Source organism: Manis javanica, chromosome 5, assembly GCF_040802235.1.
Source record: "Manis javanica isolate MJ-LG chromosome 5, MJ_LKY, whole genome shotgun sequence".
NCBI classification, from domain to species: Eukaryota; Metazoa; Chordata; class Mammalia; order Pholidota; family Manidae; genus Manis; species Manis javanica.
Genome location: NC_133160.1, coordinates 22345095 through 22360623, shown reverse-complemented (window position 1 = coordinate 22360623; position 15529 = coordinate 22345095). Strand labels below are relative to the sequence as shown.

The 15529-nt window shown below is 41.4% G+C and overlaps 1 protein-coding gene and 1 long non-coding RNA gene across 4 annotated transcripts in view; one reads left to right on the top strand and one right to left on the bottom strand.

The window, feature by feature from the left end:
• The window catches only part of LOC140849475 (uncharacterized), a 35294-nt gene extending 32537 nt beyond the window's left edge, over nt 1-2757 (top strand). The window contains exons 3-4 of the long non-coding RNA XR_012131381.1: nt 1358-1496; nt 2557-2757. This is a non-coding gene — a long non-coding RNA (uncharacterized lncRNA). The remainder of the gene's footprint in view (nt 1-1357; nt 1497-2556) is intronic.
• Nucleotides 1-3641, bottom strand: part of PIGU (phosphatidylinositol glycan anchor biosynthesis class U) — a 124171-nt gene extending 120530 nt beyond the window's left edge. Inside the window, exon 1 of one of the 3 annotated variants that reach the window (XM_073236696.1) lies at nt 3115-3641. In XM_073236696.1, the coding sequence (XP_073092797.1) occupies nt 3115-3244 (130 nt within the window). In that variant the 5' untranslated portion in view covers nt 3245-3641. The remainder of the gene's footprint in view (nt 1-3114) is intronic. The other 2 variants (XM_073236695.1, XM_073236697.1) reach the window with 2 other exon arrangements.
• Between the last annotated feature and the right edge of the window lie 11888 nt (nt 3642-15529).

Here is a 15529-nt window from a genome sequence, read left to right as displayed (position 1 = left end):
ATCACAGAACCCAAGAATGGACTAACATTTACCAAAGGGAAAGGGACTGCGGAGGATGGGTGGGAAGGGAGGGATAAGGGCGGGGGGAATAAGAAAGGGGGCATTATGATTAGCATGTATATTGCGGAGGTGGGGGGACATGGGTAGGGCTGTGCAACACAGAGAAGACAAGTAGTGATCCTACAACATCTTACTACACTGATGGACAGTGACTGTAATGGGGTTTGTGTGGGGGACTTGGTGAAGGGGGACCCTAATAAACATAACGTTCTTCATGTAATTGTAGATTAATGATAACAAAATATAAATAAATAAATAAACATCAATAATCAGACAAATTACAATCATATGCCACCTGATAGGATGCAATGAGAAGAACACTGTAACACATCTGTGAGAATTCTGTTAAAGACACCTACCCTGAAACTAATGGTAAGCATCTGACCTATGCAAAGTGAAGGCCATTTGTATAAGTGGACAGGAATTGTTAAAAGTGTCAAGGAAAGACTGAGGAAGTATTCCAGATCGAAGATACATGGAAGGTAAATACAATGCTTGATTCTGAACTGAGTCTTTTACCGTAAGGGACATATTTGGGACAACTGGCAAGACATATCACATAAATATTTTGATTTTGGTAGTTATATTGTAAGTCGGTTGTAGACGATGCCTATTAGGACATAAACTAAAGCGCTGAGGTACAATATGGCATCCTGTGTACAACTTAAACAACTTAAACCTCAAACTGTTCAGGAAAAAAATGTTCTTTGTATTATACTTGCAACATTTTTGCAAGTTTAAGATTGTTTCAAAATAAAAATTGAAAAATTACATAAAAAAAAATCTATTTGGATCCGAGGCCTTTCCATCCAAACAACTTTTCACCCAAAAAAGCTCTTAATTTAGTCATGTGACACTAGAGCTCCTACGTTAGTATTTTTAAATACCTGCCTTTTAGGGTTTAATACAATCAACTGCTTTTTAAATTGTACCACCTCAAAGTATACTGTGAAGAAAAGTGATACAGATGTTGTACCCACCCCCCACTGCTTAAAATGGGACAAATAACTATCCCAACTTAATCAGTTCATGAATGATTACCAAATCTCTCTCTCTAGCTCTGACACTGGTCCCAAGCTCCAGTGCTAAACTTGTGAATATCATACTATCACCTTATACACACATTTACTGCTATCCTTCTTAACTCACCTATTTCAGCCAACATCACCACTGTTCTCCCTATTATTTACACTCGAAGTCTTAGAGTTAGCCATTTTGGCTTTCATTATTGTGCTAAGAGATTCAACTTGGATTATCTCATGTAATGGGGTACATATTGTAACTTCCTATTTTACAGATGAGAAAACTGATGTAAAAGTTATTACAGACACTAAGTGGAAGAGGAAGACTTAAACTCCTTTTGAGATCCCAGACCCTGTGTTCTTAATTGCCGTACCACCTTGCCTCCCCTTTGGATCCTTCACCCTATCTATCCTGTAAGTAACCAGATCTTATGTTTTCTTTCCTCCAATATTTACTTAACAGTAACTACATAATTACTCTCTGCAAGGCACACAGGATTCAGAAATGAATAAGAGTCCTGGCCTTCAAGGAGCTCATAGTACAGGGGAGAAACCAGGTACGAATTATTATGCTATGAGAAATGCTCTTAATAGAGGTATGTATAAAATGCTAAAAGAGCAGAGGAAGGAGGGCCTAACACTGCTTGGTACTTTACTTTACACTAATCTTCCGGCATCCAGAAGAAAGCAGGAACCAGGCAGCTTCAACAAAAAATTCAACTTGCTCAACAAATAACTACATGCAAAGATATTGAGTCTAAGCTCTTACCATCACATGTATGAATCACTGCTACCTTTGTCAACTGGGAAACGTGGGCAAATCACAGTTTCTTCACTTGCAAAATGTGGAAAATAACACTATCTGAGACATAGCATAATTAGAGGATAAAGTACGGCCACAGTCTGTGATACCTAGTATTTTTAGAAAGCTTAGCTCTAATTATTCATAAAACACCCATTTGTTATGTCATTTCCTATTCCAAAATGTCTATGGGATAATATCAAAATTCTAACATTTACAGTTTGAGGACAGGAAGGGGATTTCTGGGATGCTTGGTGAATGTTCTGTTCCTTCATCTGGGTGCTGACTACATAGGTATACACAGTTGGTAAAAATTCATCAAGCTCTATATGTATTATATGTTCTTTTCATGTATATTGTACTTCTGAAAACAAGTTTTTAAAAAAGATCTTCAAACTCTGGCTTTAACCTAACCCCCACCGCATTACTACCCTACTTTGGATATTTCACATTCTTCATTTCTTGATCTTGTTTCCCTTTCGTTACCTGCAACTCCCCTTTCTCTAAGCTCCCATTCCAAATTCGACATCTTTCAAGCATTAGCACAGGTCCCACATCCTTAGGAAACTGGAAAAGGAGAAGGCACCTGGGGGTGTCCTTTCCAAGGAAGGAACTGGACATACATAGAAAGTACACTTTTCATAAATGACTGTAACTGTCTCTTCTCACTAGCCTGTGGGTTCTTCAGCTCAAATCCTGTCCCACTGCATAAAACAATGTTGACGTTGAACGTAAAGAAATAAGAAGAAACAGTAGGAAAAACTGCACTGCAAGTCCCAGACTAAGAATAGGAGTCTAAGCACACACACTGTCCTCTCAGGCAAGACCGGTCCCCTCACTGGTGGGCCCTCGCACACCACCCCACACCCCGGGAACCACCACCCGCGATCCCTCGTCAAATCTCAGCGCCCTCCGCAAACACCGCTCAACCCAGCACGCCCTCTTCGGAACCCGACCCTTCCTGAGACCCTTCCCCCGACCCAGGTCCGGAGGGGGACACACCCCTTAGCTCCCCACCCCTCAGGCCCTCCGACGCCCAGCGCCCGACCCTCCCCGCAGGCACACGCGCCCTCCCCTCAGCAGCCCCGCCCTCAGACCCCGCCCTCTCCGAGGACGCCCGGGCGGGTCAGCGCCTCCGAGTCTGGAGCTTGCGACCGCTGCCCCCGCCTCCCGCTCAGAGGCCGGCGAGCACGGCGAGGCCTGGCCGCCTTCTCGAGCCGGTGGCCTCACCTCTCTTCCAGGAACTCATCGGGGATGCCACCTCCACTCGCTCGGAGATGAACTCGGCGAGACTGGAGCGGAACAAGGCCGCCCGCACGGTCACGGCCACCACCAGCACCAGGGCCAAGGGAGCCGCCATGATCGCCGGGGTGGGCGCGCAGGAGGGCAGGGAGAAAAAGGCGGAAGAGCCTCGCGACCTGGGAGCCGCGCTGGGTAGTTTCGCGGGCGGTGGGTGCTCGCTGCGGACGCCGGAGCTGCGAGACTGGGGACTACCATTCCCAAGAAGCCTCGCGGCGAGTCGGGGCGGGACGACGGAAGGCGGGGTCTCTCAAACTTCCCAAGGGTTGGGCGGAGTCTCCTCTGGTAGCAGGTGAATTGTAAAGGCTCGCAGGGCTGCTCAAAGTAATCAAGTGAAGGCCCCTATCTTAACCAGGATTGTGAGCGAATTTTAAAGAGATCTTGACTTCCTCGTATGTATGCCTTTAATGTTAAAATGTTTCCCTCTTATGTTTTTAAAGAATATTAAGTGTGTATTTATTTACTGTACATTTGTTTATTGAACGACAACTATATGCCAGGCACTATGTTGGATTCTGAGGATACATTTTGGAGCAGTAGACAGATTAGCCCTGTGGCCTTGAACAAGTTGCTTAACCTTTCCTTGTCTCAGGTCCTTCATCTGAAAAACGGGCTCAATGGGACAATTGAGGAATGCTTAGAAATGTGGCCAGTCACCTTTAAACACTGCTATCATCAAACATTGAATTATACAAGCTTACAACTAAGTAACTTATATTAAACACAAGATAGTAAATACTCAAAACTCATCACTTCTTCATTATTTTAACACTTTTATCTGTGGCCTTGAGGTTATTTATCACTGCTGTATCACAGTGGCAAATACTGTATAATGGTGCGCCACAGCCCTTCACTTCCCAAATCAGTGTTCAGTGACATCAGATTGCTAGCTTGAAATCCCTCCCAATGGGAGTGTTTACACAACAGAAATCAGCACTACAAATCAGGGTTTTGAAGTTTGGAGAGCCCATTGATAAGCATTAAGCAGCACACCACTTCATTAATTCATGGATGAAAAGTGCTTATGGTGAGTGTTTAAATGTTAGCTATAAATAATGTTCAATAAGTATATAAGGAAATTTTAGATCTGTGAATAAAATTCAATAAAATGCATGATAAAGAACAACTTGGTCGAAGGTGGTGGTAACATTGGACAGGTTGGTCAGGGAGGGCTCTGAGAAGAGGTGACATTTGAGCTGAGAGCTAAAGAATGAGAAACCAATCAGAACTTTCAAGCCAAAAACAGACCCTGAGTCAGCAAACACCAAGGTGTGTTTAAGAAAACAAACACGTGTGATCCAAGTGGAGAGAGTAGTAGAAGATATGGGTGGGGAAGCAGATAGGAGCCAATAAGGTTGGGACCTGTTTGTCGTGACTGGGAATTTAGGCTTTATTCAAAGTGCAATCCATGTATCATTGGAAGAGTTTAATCCAGAATGTGATGTAGCCAGGTGTACGTTTTTAAAAGATCAGTATATCCCCAGGCTTATACTGGATGTTGGGGAATAGTGCAGTGAGAGTATTGAACTTGGACAGTATGTTGAGTGTTGAAGAGATGTGGTAGTTTTAGGAATAAAAGTAAAATTTTTCACATAAATAAAATCACAAACCATGATGGGAGAAGAAAAAAGGAGAGCAGGTTGTTAGGAGAATGAAATAATCAGCCCTGGAGCTGATAGCTTTCTTGACCAGTGGGAGGGGCATGTCTCTATTGGCAGAGGGCATCTTGATGGATTAGAGAGAAGTGCTCTCATCCTTTGAGCCCTACTCTGCCAAGCACTGTGCCATACTTTTCACACACATGAGCTTACTTAGTCTGCAGAGCCTTCCTTGCTAAAGATGTAAATGTTTGTATCCTCTTTTACATAAAAGGAGGAGATATATGTATTACATCATATCAGAGTGAAGCATATTATGTCATGAAAAGTGGAGGTGATTATAAACACAAACCTTAAAGTGAAGACCGAACAAGATTGTGTAGTGTAAAATGCTTTGCAAATACCACATGCACAACATAGATTAATTACCTGTTTTATTATTATTTACATCATCCAAACAGATGACTTAAAAATCCTTCTTAAGGGGAGGATTGTCTTTGGGAAAAACACTGATTAGCCATTATAGGTAGAAGGTGTAACCCAAACCAGTGGTTCTTCCATGAGTGTGCCTGGATCATAGACCTAAGTATAGGAGCTAAAACCAGAAGACTCCTAGAAGAAAACATAGGAGTAAATCTCCATGACCTTGAATTAGGCAATGGGTTTCTTAGATACAACACCAAAAGCATAGGCAACAAAAGAAGTAATAAATAAACTGGACTTCATCAGAATTAAAAACTCCTGTAACCCAAAGAACACCATCAAGAAATGAAAAGACACATTATAGCGTGGGAGAAAATACCTGCAAATCACATATCCCATTAAAGACTTTTATCCAGTATGTACACAGAACTCTTACAACTCAACAATAAAAATAACCCAATTAAAAATGGACAATGGATTTGAATAGACATAATTCCCAAGAAAATACAAAATGGCCAATAAGCATATGAAAAAATGCTCAACATCATTAGTTATGAGGGAAATACAAATCAAAACCACAATGAACTATCACTTCATACCCAGTAAAATGGCTACATTAAAAGATAGTTAATGACAAATATTGGCAAGGAGGTGGAGAAATTGGACCTTCATACATTGTTGGTGGGAATGCAAAATGCTGCAACCATTTTGAAAAACAGTTTGGTGGTTCCTTAAAGTGTTAAACATAGAGTTACCATATGATTTACCCTATAAAAATTAAACTCCTAGCTACATATTCAAGACAAATGAAAATATGTCCACACAAAAACTTGTACATGAAGTAGTGATTCTATAGCATCTTACTACGCTGATGGACAGTGACTGTCATGGGGTTTGTGGGGGGGACTTCGTGAAGGGAGGAATCTAGTAAACATAATGTTCTTCATGTAATTGTAGATTAATGATAATGAAATGAATTTTAAAAATCTAAAGAAAAAAAACTTGTACATGAATGTTCACAGCTTACTCATAGTTATTATTCATCATGCCAAAAAATGTGAACAATCCAAATATCCATTTGTTTGCCATGGATGGATAAACAAAATGTGGTTTATCTATACAATGAACTATAATTGGGCGATAAAAAAGAATTGAAGTACTGATACATGCTACAACATAGATGAATCTTGAAAACATGCTGAGTGATATAGATCAGTCACAAAAGACCACATATAGTATAATTGCATTTATATGAAATGTCCATATTAGGCAAATCTATAGAGATAGAAAGTAAATCAGTGGTTGCGTAGCGCTGGGGTGGTTGTGGGGATACAATGGGAAATGACTGATAATGGGTACAGGATTTCTTTTGGGGATGATAAGAATGTTCTAAAATTAGAGTGTGGTGGTTGTACAACTCCATGAATATTTCAAAAAACATTGAACTATACACTCTAAATGGTGAGTTTTATGGTATGTGAATTATGTCTCAATATGTATATTTTTAAATGAACATCAGCATCACTTGGGAGATGTATTTTTTCAAAGCAAATTTCCTAGCTCTGTCTTAGAGACTGTGATTCTCTAGGTCTGGGTTGGAGCCCAGAAGCCTGCGTTCTTAACCTCTCCAGTTTATTCTGATGCCGGTGGTTCAGGAGCCATACTTTGAAAAGCATTGCCCTGAAGGCATAGGTATCCAGTAGCTTATTGTAAATCCGGGGAAAGGAAATCCCAGGCAAAATACCTCTAAAAACCGAAATCAGTCAAAGGGAGAAATAAAGTTTAAAACCCGTTTATTGCTTACAAAGTGCAGTCCACGGCCGTCTCTCTCCTGGGCTCCATAAGAAGTCAACCAGCAAGCAAGCCATCCCCTCCCCTTAAACTCTCAGGTTCAGACACGCCCTCGGTTGCCCAGGTAATTACCCATTGACATGGAGATGAACTTCTCTCCACCCCTGAGGATATACAACAAGCACTAAAGCCAGGCAAGATATTCTGGAAATGTTACAATTTTACCCACACTTGTGTAATAAAAAGATAAAAATAGTAATAATAGCTATCAAGTATTGAGTGTTTACAATGTGCTAAGTATTATTTTAAGTGTTTTACATATTTTATCCATCTAATATATACATATATTATTATGTAGATAGATAGCCAGACAAGAGCGGGGAGGGGGCTGGGAACTCCAGCCGGTATTTACATTCAGTTAGATTCTTGTTGATATTCTAAACATTGCATGTAAACTGTTCTCTTGGGATGTGGAGAGTGAGGGTATAGATAACAGACCTGCCAAAACTGAATGGATCCAACATAGAGGGAGATTGACCCTGACTTCAACTCAAAATACAATATGTACTCATTAGCATACTAAAAATCACACCCCTTGGTGCCATAACAGTTCTGAAGCAGACTACAGGACAAAAAGAGGGCATCACCCTATTTCCCCCAAATCCCCTCCCTATTCTGAGAAAACCCCACCTATCTATAAGACCACCCAACCCAAAACCCACCATGCTGCTCATCTCTGGAGCATGCCCACACTCCCTCCTTGAGTACTTTGCTTTACTAACCTCTCAAGCATGCCTACACTCCTTCCTTGAGTGTGTCCTTTTGCTTTATTAAACTACTCTACTTGTACCTGCCTGACCTGCTCATGAATTCTTTCTGGATCAGAGTCAAGAACCCTCTTGAGGGGTGGAGGTCTCACCTAGCTGGCAGGGAGAGCTCCCCAGACTGGATTTCCTGAAACACTATTACAGGTCCTATAATTTCTCTATTTCCAGATGCACATGAGGAAACTGAGGCACAAAGAGATTTAGTGATGTGTCCAAGGTCACACAGCTAGTAAATGGCACAACCAGGATTGGAATATTAGGTTCAGGCATTGTGGTTAAGCTGCTTTGCCTGAGAAAATAAGAGGAATCTAGGTTGGGTTGGTTGAGTTGGGTTGGGTTGTTTTGGTGTAGCTGAAACAGAGGATAAAGAACTGAAAGGAGGAAGATGATAAAGGAGCAAGCAAAGTGATTTTTCTCCTGACAAACCAGAGATCCCAGATGATATGTGGGTTACCCAGAAGGAAGAAATTGAGGCTCTGAGATACTAAATAACCAGCTTTAAGCCACATACCTGCAGTTTTTCCTTTAGCATTTATTGATTATCTACCATTGCCAGGTCCTATGCTAGGCTGTGGAGATATGTTTTGTCTACTACATTTCTTTTTTCCAAGGAGCAAACTGATTCTGGCCATCTTTAACATAAAGGCTATGAGGCAGCTTACAGGGCTAAAGAGAAGACTGGAAAACCATACTTAGAGTAGTCAGGACTCAGGTAGGCAACAAAACAGGACCTGGATAGCAGGAACCACCTGTCAGGTCAACCAGGTGCAACTATTGGAATGAGGGAACTCCAACCAGTTTTGAATGGCCTTGCATCATGCTATTCAAGAATCATTAATAAAAATTTGAGATAAACTCAGAGCAACAAGCTCAAATTGACAAGTATACAAAATCTTTAAACATAACTAAGGGCTTTTTTACTGCCCCTGGCTGCCTGATGACAAGCCACCATTATGAATGACACAAGTAACCATCCAGGCAAGGAAATTCATGACATACTGTTTTCTACAGAAACAAATGGTCAGAAAGGTCCTTTACCTGGGGAGGAAACCAACTAAGCCAGAAATTCCAGGAAAACACACCAAAATGTATGAGAACATGCCAGTGATCCTTGTCCTCAGATTTGAACCCACTTTGCTCATGGCAAAACAGTAGACTGATAAAATTTACAGTTCCTTGGATTGTACAAAGAGAAATCAACCATACACGAATTTGCAAAATATGGCCTGGATGAGAAGGAAAGAACTCAAGAAAATCAGTAAGACACAGAAGAAACGAGTGGAAAAAGCAAAAAAGGATTAAAGATACAGCATTGGCTTGATCTTTTTTTGAATGTGAAGATTTTTCACCAGGAAACTATATAAAAACTTGAAAACAAACAATAACAACTCAACAAATGGGGTTGAGTGGCATGTAGGGAAAAATAAGTAAAGCTTATTGTAACTCCAGGAAGAGGAAATCCCGAGGCATAATACATCTAAAACCAAAATCAGTCAAAGGGAGAAATAAAGTTGAAAACCCTTTTATTGCTTACAAACTGCGGTCCAGCGCCGTTTCTCTTTCCTGCTCCCGCAGAATCAAGCTAGACCTCCCCCTAACTTCTCAGGTTCAGATAAGCCCTCGGTTGCCCAGGTAATTACCCACTGATAGGGAGATGAACTCTCCACCCCTAAGGAATGCCTGTTGATATGCAGATGCACTAAAGTCAGGTGAGATATTCTGGAAATATTACAATTTTACCCACAGTTATTTTAAGATCAAAAAACTAGGAAAGGCCTAATCTAGTTCACTGTGCAGATTGGGAATTAAGACCCAGAGAGAAACAGTGTCTGGCCCAGGATCACACAGCAAGTCAGGGATGGCCCTGGGTCCAGAAACCAGGGTTCTCACCATCTGTCTCATACACTAACTGCCTCTTGTTCCTGGACTGGGTGTCCAGTAAGACCCACTGGAAGACCCACAACCAGCTCCCTCCTCAATCTTGGACTCAAATATCTATGAAAATTAAGGGAAACCTCCCTGACATGGTGATGGGAAGCCTGCAGGACAAGTTCTCATACCCACCACTCCTCATAAATCTCAGATCCCATCAGAAGATCTGAGTAACAGCCATACTGTTTTAGCTACTTTACCACTCAGTCAGGAAGAAGGTGGCTTCCACCTTCTGCCTTCTTACAATACCCCAGCCAATGAGAGACTGTCACAGCTCAGCCAATAAGCAGCCATAATACATGGATCTCCCAGTTTACTCCAATGGTCTTTTTGCTTAGAAACAGCTCTCATAACTCAGCCCTTCCTCTATAAAATAGTGTTCCTTTCCTTCCTTCTCCAGTGATGCGTTTGGTTCTGCTGTGGCTTGTGTGTCCTGGATTGCAATTCTCTACCACTCCCAAATAAACCTGGTTTTGCTGGTAAGATAACTGTTCTAATTTTAAAGTTAACATACTGTAGGGGCCCAAAAGGAACCAGAGCTCTGGCCTTACATAATGCCCTGAGGAGAGGTTTCCGAGATCCTGTTCCTCCAGCTCTCTCAATATCCTTCCTGTCTCCTACCCACAAATGCCCACCATTGCAAAAGCCATCCTGTTAGGAAAACAAGACCAAGATGTAAACTAGGCCATCAACCTGAAGGCTGAAGGTTGGCTCTCCCTCTCCCAGCCTCCTCTTTGAACCTCTCTCCCTCCTCAGGAACCACACCCTCCACAACTGTGCATCCAGACCCTTCATGCCCTCCACCAAATACACCAGATTTCCTGGCTCTGGGAAAGAAGACAGGTACAAGTGGGCTTTGCTTGTTTCTTCCTGGCATCTGCTCCACCTTTCCCCTTTCCTAATAGGACCCTGAATTCTCAGCCATGTGCTTGAAGTGGGATAGACCTCACCCCCATTCCCAGGGATGGACCCTAAATGGCTTAAGCTAACTGATACATTCCAAATCCCTAAACACAGTGATTCATTCAGAGATGAGCATGTGACCCATCAGGTTAGTCAGAATCAACAAGACTCAATTTTGGAATTTTAAATTGAGTTATGGGGAAATGGGCCTTTTTCTTTCTGCTGGATTTGAGCTTGAAAGAGGCCTAGGATCTGGTAAGTATAAGGCAAGACAAGAAAATGTGAAGGCCTGAGTACTTCTTTTGGTGAAGATACAATGAGCCACTTTTTTTTTTTATTAAGGTATCATTGATATACACACTTATGAAGGCTTCACATGAAAAACATTGTAGTTACTACATTCACCCATATTATCAAGTCCCCCCCACACCCCATTGCAGTCACTATCCGTCAGTGTAGTAAGATGCCACAGAGTCACTACTTGTCTTCTCTGTGCTACACTGTCTTCCCTGTGACACCCCCAACACCATGTGTACTAATCATAATACCCCTCAATTCCCTTCCCACTCACTCCCCATCCACCCTCCTCCACCCCTCTTCTTTGGTAACTGCTAGTCCCTTCTTGGAGTCTGTGAGTCTGCTGCTGTTTTGTTCCTTCAGTTTTGCTTCATTGTTATACTCCACAAATGAGGGAAATCATTTGGCACTTGTCTTTCTCCGCCTGGCTTATTTCACTGAGCATAATACCCTCTAGCTCCATCCGTGTTGTTGCAAATGGTAGGATTTGTTTTCTTCTTATGGCTGAATAATATTCCATTGCATATATGTACCACTTATTCTTTATCCATTCACCTACTGATAGACATTTAGATTGCTTCCATATCTTTGCTATTGTAAATAGTGCTGCGATAAACATAGGGGTGCATATGTCTTTTTCAAACTGCACTCCTGCATTCTTAGGGTAAATTTCTAGGAGTGGAATTCCTGGGTCAAATGGTATTTCTATTTTGAGTTTTTTGAGGAACCTCCATATTGCTTTCCACAATGGTTGAACTAATTTACATTCCCACCAGCCTTGTAGGAGGGTTCCCCTTTCTCCACATCCTCACCAGCATTAGTTGCTCCTTGTCTTTTCAATGTTGGCCATCCTAACTGGTGTGAGGTGATATCTCATTGTGGTTTTAATTTGCATTTCCCTTACAATTAGCAATGTGGAGCATCTCTTCATGTGCCTGTTGGCCATCTGAATTTCTACTTTGGAGAAGTGTCTGTTCATATCCTCTGCCCATTTGTTAATAGGGTTATTTGCTTTTTGGGTGTTGAGGTGTGTGAGCTCTTTATAAATGTTGGATGTTAACCTCTTGTCAGATACATCATTTACAAATATATTCTCCCATATGGTAGGATGCCTTTTTGTTCTGTTGATGGTGTCCTTTGCTGTACAGAAGGTTTTTAGCTTGATGTAGTCCCATATGTTCATTTTTTCTTTTGTTTCCCTTGCCCAAGGAGATGCATTCAGGAAAAAGTTGCTTATGTTTACATTCCAGAGATTTTTGCCTAGTGTTTTCTTCTAAGAGTTTTATGGTTTCATGACTTACATTCAGGTCTTTGATCCATTTCAAGTTTACTTTTGTGTATGGAGTTAGACAGTAATCCAGTTTCATTCTCTTGCATGTAGCTGTCCAGTTTTGCCAACACCAGCTGTTGAAGAGGCTGTCATTTCCCCATTGTATGTCCATGGCTCCTTTATCATATATTAATTGACCATATATGCTGGGTTTTATATCTGGGGTCTCTATTCTGTTCCATTGGTCTATGGGTCAGTTCTTGTGCCAGTACCAAATTGTCTTGATTACTGTGGCTTTGTAGTTGAGCTTGAAGTTGGGGAGTGCAATCCCCTCAGCTTTATTCTTCCTTCTCAGGATTGGAGCCACTTTTCAATTTAAGCACTTTTTTACTTGCATGGACAAGAAGAACAAGCCAGCTCTTGTGATCCTTGTTCCACACACCAAAAAACTGACACTGAAACAAAAGAGGCCAATTACAATACTCTGTTACTGAGGACCAATTTTAGACTGCAGTTAATAGGTTTTATATTCTGCAGCTCCATCTTTAATAGGATGAGGCAAAACGTCCCATTAGCTCATCAGAACCTGGGAAGCAATAAGGAAACTGTCTCATAACAGCTTCCCAGGGGAGATAGGGAGGGAGTGGGAAATGGCCTCAGATCTTACAAGCCTCCCATCCTATCAAGTTCTGGGATGATCACAAGGCATTGGTCAAGGCTCAGCTAAGCTTTTCAAATCTTTGCCCCTGTGGACTATCTAAATGAATACATGCAAGATCACCTGGGGCCATGGCAGAGCCATTCTCCTACATCATCATGTGGTGACAAAGAGAGAGCCTGTCAAAAATTTTGCCAATTTCCAGGAAATGTTTTGGAGAAATTAGAAAAGACTGAATCTTCCTATCATTATTTAATCCACTGAGTCAAGACTTGCCTGAAGGCATTATTGCTGAACATTTCAACCAAATTCCTTTTCTAGTTTAATCCAGTTTGAGTTGGGTATTCAGTTATTTGCAACCAAAAGCTCTTAACCAGTACAACAGGAGATGGAACTCAGTTTCTCATATACTTCCCTGGCTTCAATGACCATTTATATGTTGATGACTCTCAGATCTTTATTTCAAGATTTCTCCTGTTGAGATTCAAACTACCTCCTAGACTTCGCTACCTGGCTATCCCATAGTCATTTTAATCTCCAAATACCTAAGGCTGAGTTTATGATCTTCCTTCCCATAACTCACGATTCTTCTTTAATTCCTTATCTCTGTGAATATCATCACCAGTCTTTCAGCTGCTCTGCCAAAAACCTGGGAATCAACCTTGACACCTCCCACTTTCCTCTCCTATGTATCCAATCCACTTTCAAGCTCTGACCTAAGTATCAGTCAAATCTATCTACTCTTCTCCATCTTCACTGCCACCACCCTGGTCTAAACCTAGATGTCTGCTCTACTCTCCTGGCTGGTCTCCTGCTACGACTCTCCATTTTCCAACCCTTTCTCTATGCCTGACATCCATTGTTGAATGAATGAATGAATGAATGAATGAATGAATGAATGGATGGATGAACAAATGAATATCACTAATCGCTCACATAAAACACTTCAGTGGCTTTTCTTTGTACTTAGTTTAAGAACCCAAGTCCTTAAGGTGGCTCACAAAGTCCTACATAACCTATGCCCCTACTTACCTTCTTTGCCTCATCTCCCACTTTTCTGCCCTATTTGCCCCTAAGAAAATAAACTATCAGTAGTCATTACCTTGATACATTCTGCATTGTACACCCCACCAGCTATCCCCAACAGCATCTGCCCTCACTTGGCAAAGTCCTACTTATCCTTCAAAGCCCATTCTTAAAGTTTTCTTCTCTATGATGGAAGACTGATTCCATCAGAGACTCAGTTCTTTATAATCACAAAGCACTTAGCAGCTGCCTCTAATTTATCAATAAGATCTCATTGATCACTATCTCGTAACTCTATTATCTGAAGTTCTTAAGAATCTGATTCTTCTGTTTGCTGTGTTTACTAAATCTTACTCATGTTGGATTGTTTTCTTGTATATTTCATCAATTGTTATTTTGTGGATTATTAGCTAATGTTTGGAAGGACTTTATATATAGGAATTGTGTAGCCTGCATTGGGGATTGGAAGGGGAGAGATCCAGAGAGGATTTACATTTGTTTCTGCTAGGCATCCAAGAGATAAGTTTTGGAGTAGGTCTCCTTTTATGTTAATTTATCAGCCTCAGGGATTCCCAGCCAAGCAAGTGGTGTAAATATGAACCCCAAACTCATCAAGGGCAGGCATATGGTTTTGAGTTCTTAGGGGATAGTTTCTTTCCCCCACCCAAAGACAAGAGCAAGATGAACACATATTCTTTTTGTGTTCTTTGCTAGTTGTCAAATGTATGTTTGTTTTCCCCTAATCTAATCTTTCACTATGAGTGTGGCCCTCCAAGCATCCTACTTTTATCAAGAGTGTCAGTTCCAACACCTAACCTCACGTAAGCCCAAGTCTCCATCTCCCCAAATGTCTGTTAAAACCCAAACTGTTACAGGTTCAGCTGTGCATGTAAAAGGATGTTTGTTGCTTTTATTTCCAGCATTTCTATGTGTCATACAGCAGGAAGTTCAAGATATTGGCAGAAAAGGAAGTCTAACTCAATACTTAAAAATGTCACTGTTTACTTGTCTATTTTCTCCGTGAGTATCAAGATCTGGGAGGGCAGTGACTGGGTCTGACTTATCACTGGGTCAAGACACACAGCCCAAGACCTGGCACCAAGTAAATGCTCAGTGCATCTGTTGATACCAAACTTCCAGCCAGACACCTCTAGTGATGGGAGCTCACTTTCTCCCGAAGTAGCCTTTCCTTTGGAGAGGGTTGTATTACCTGACTGATCACCTGGCTAATGGGAGGCAGCCTGCCTCTCATCTGTGTTAATCCTTTCCAATACTCAGCTTGTCCACTCAGATTCTACAGAGTGGGGCTCAGAGCCTGGATGACCCCAGTGATAACTGGGACTTTGAACTTTGATTCAGGAGGAAGCACATGGGCCAGTTCTAAGCGTAAATGTAAGGATCTCATGCACCATTGGTGGAAGGCTAAACTGACACAACATTTTGGGAGAGCAGTTTGTCAATTTGTTAGTAGAATTCAATTCTATTAAAATTCAAAATATACATACCTATCAATCAATCTTGTAATTCCCTTCTCTGAATCTACTCCATTCATACAAGAAGAGTCACTGTAGCATTGTTTGTGGCAGCAAGAAATTGAAACCACCCAACTTTTCATCAATAA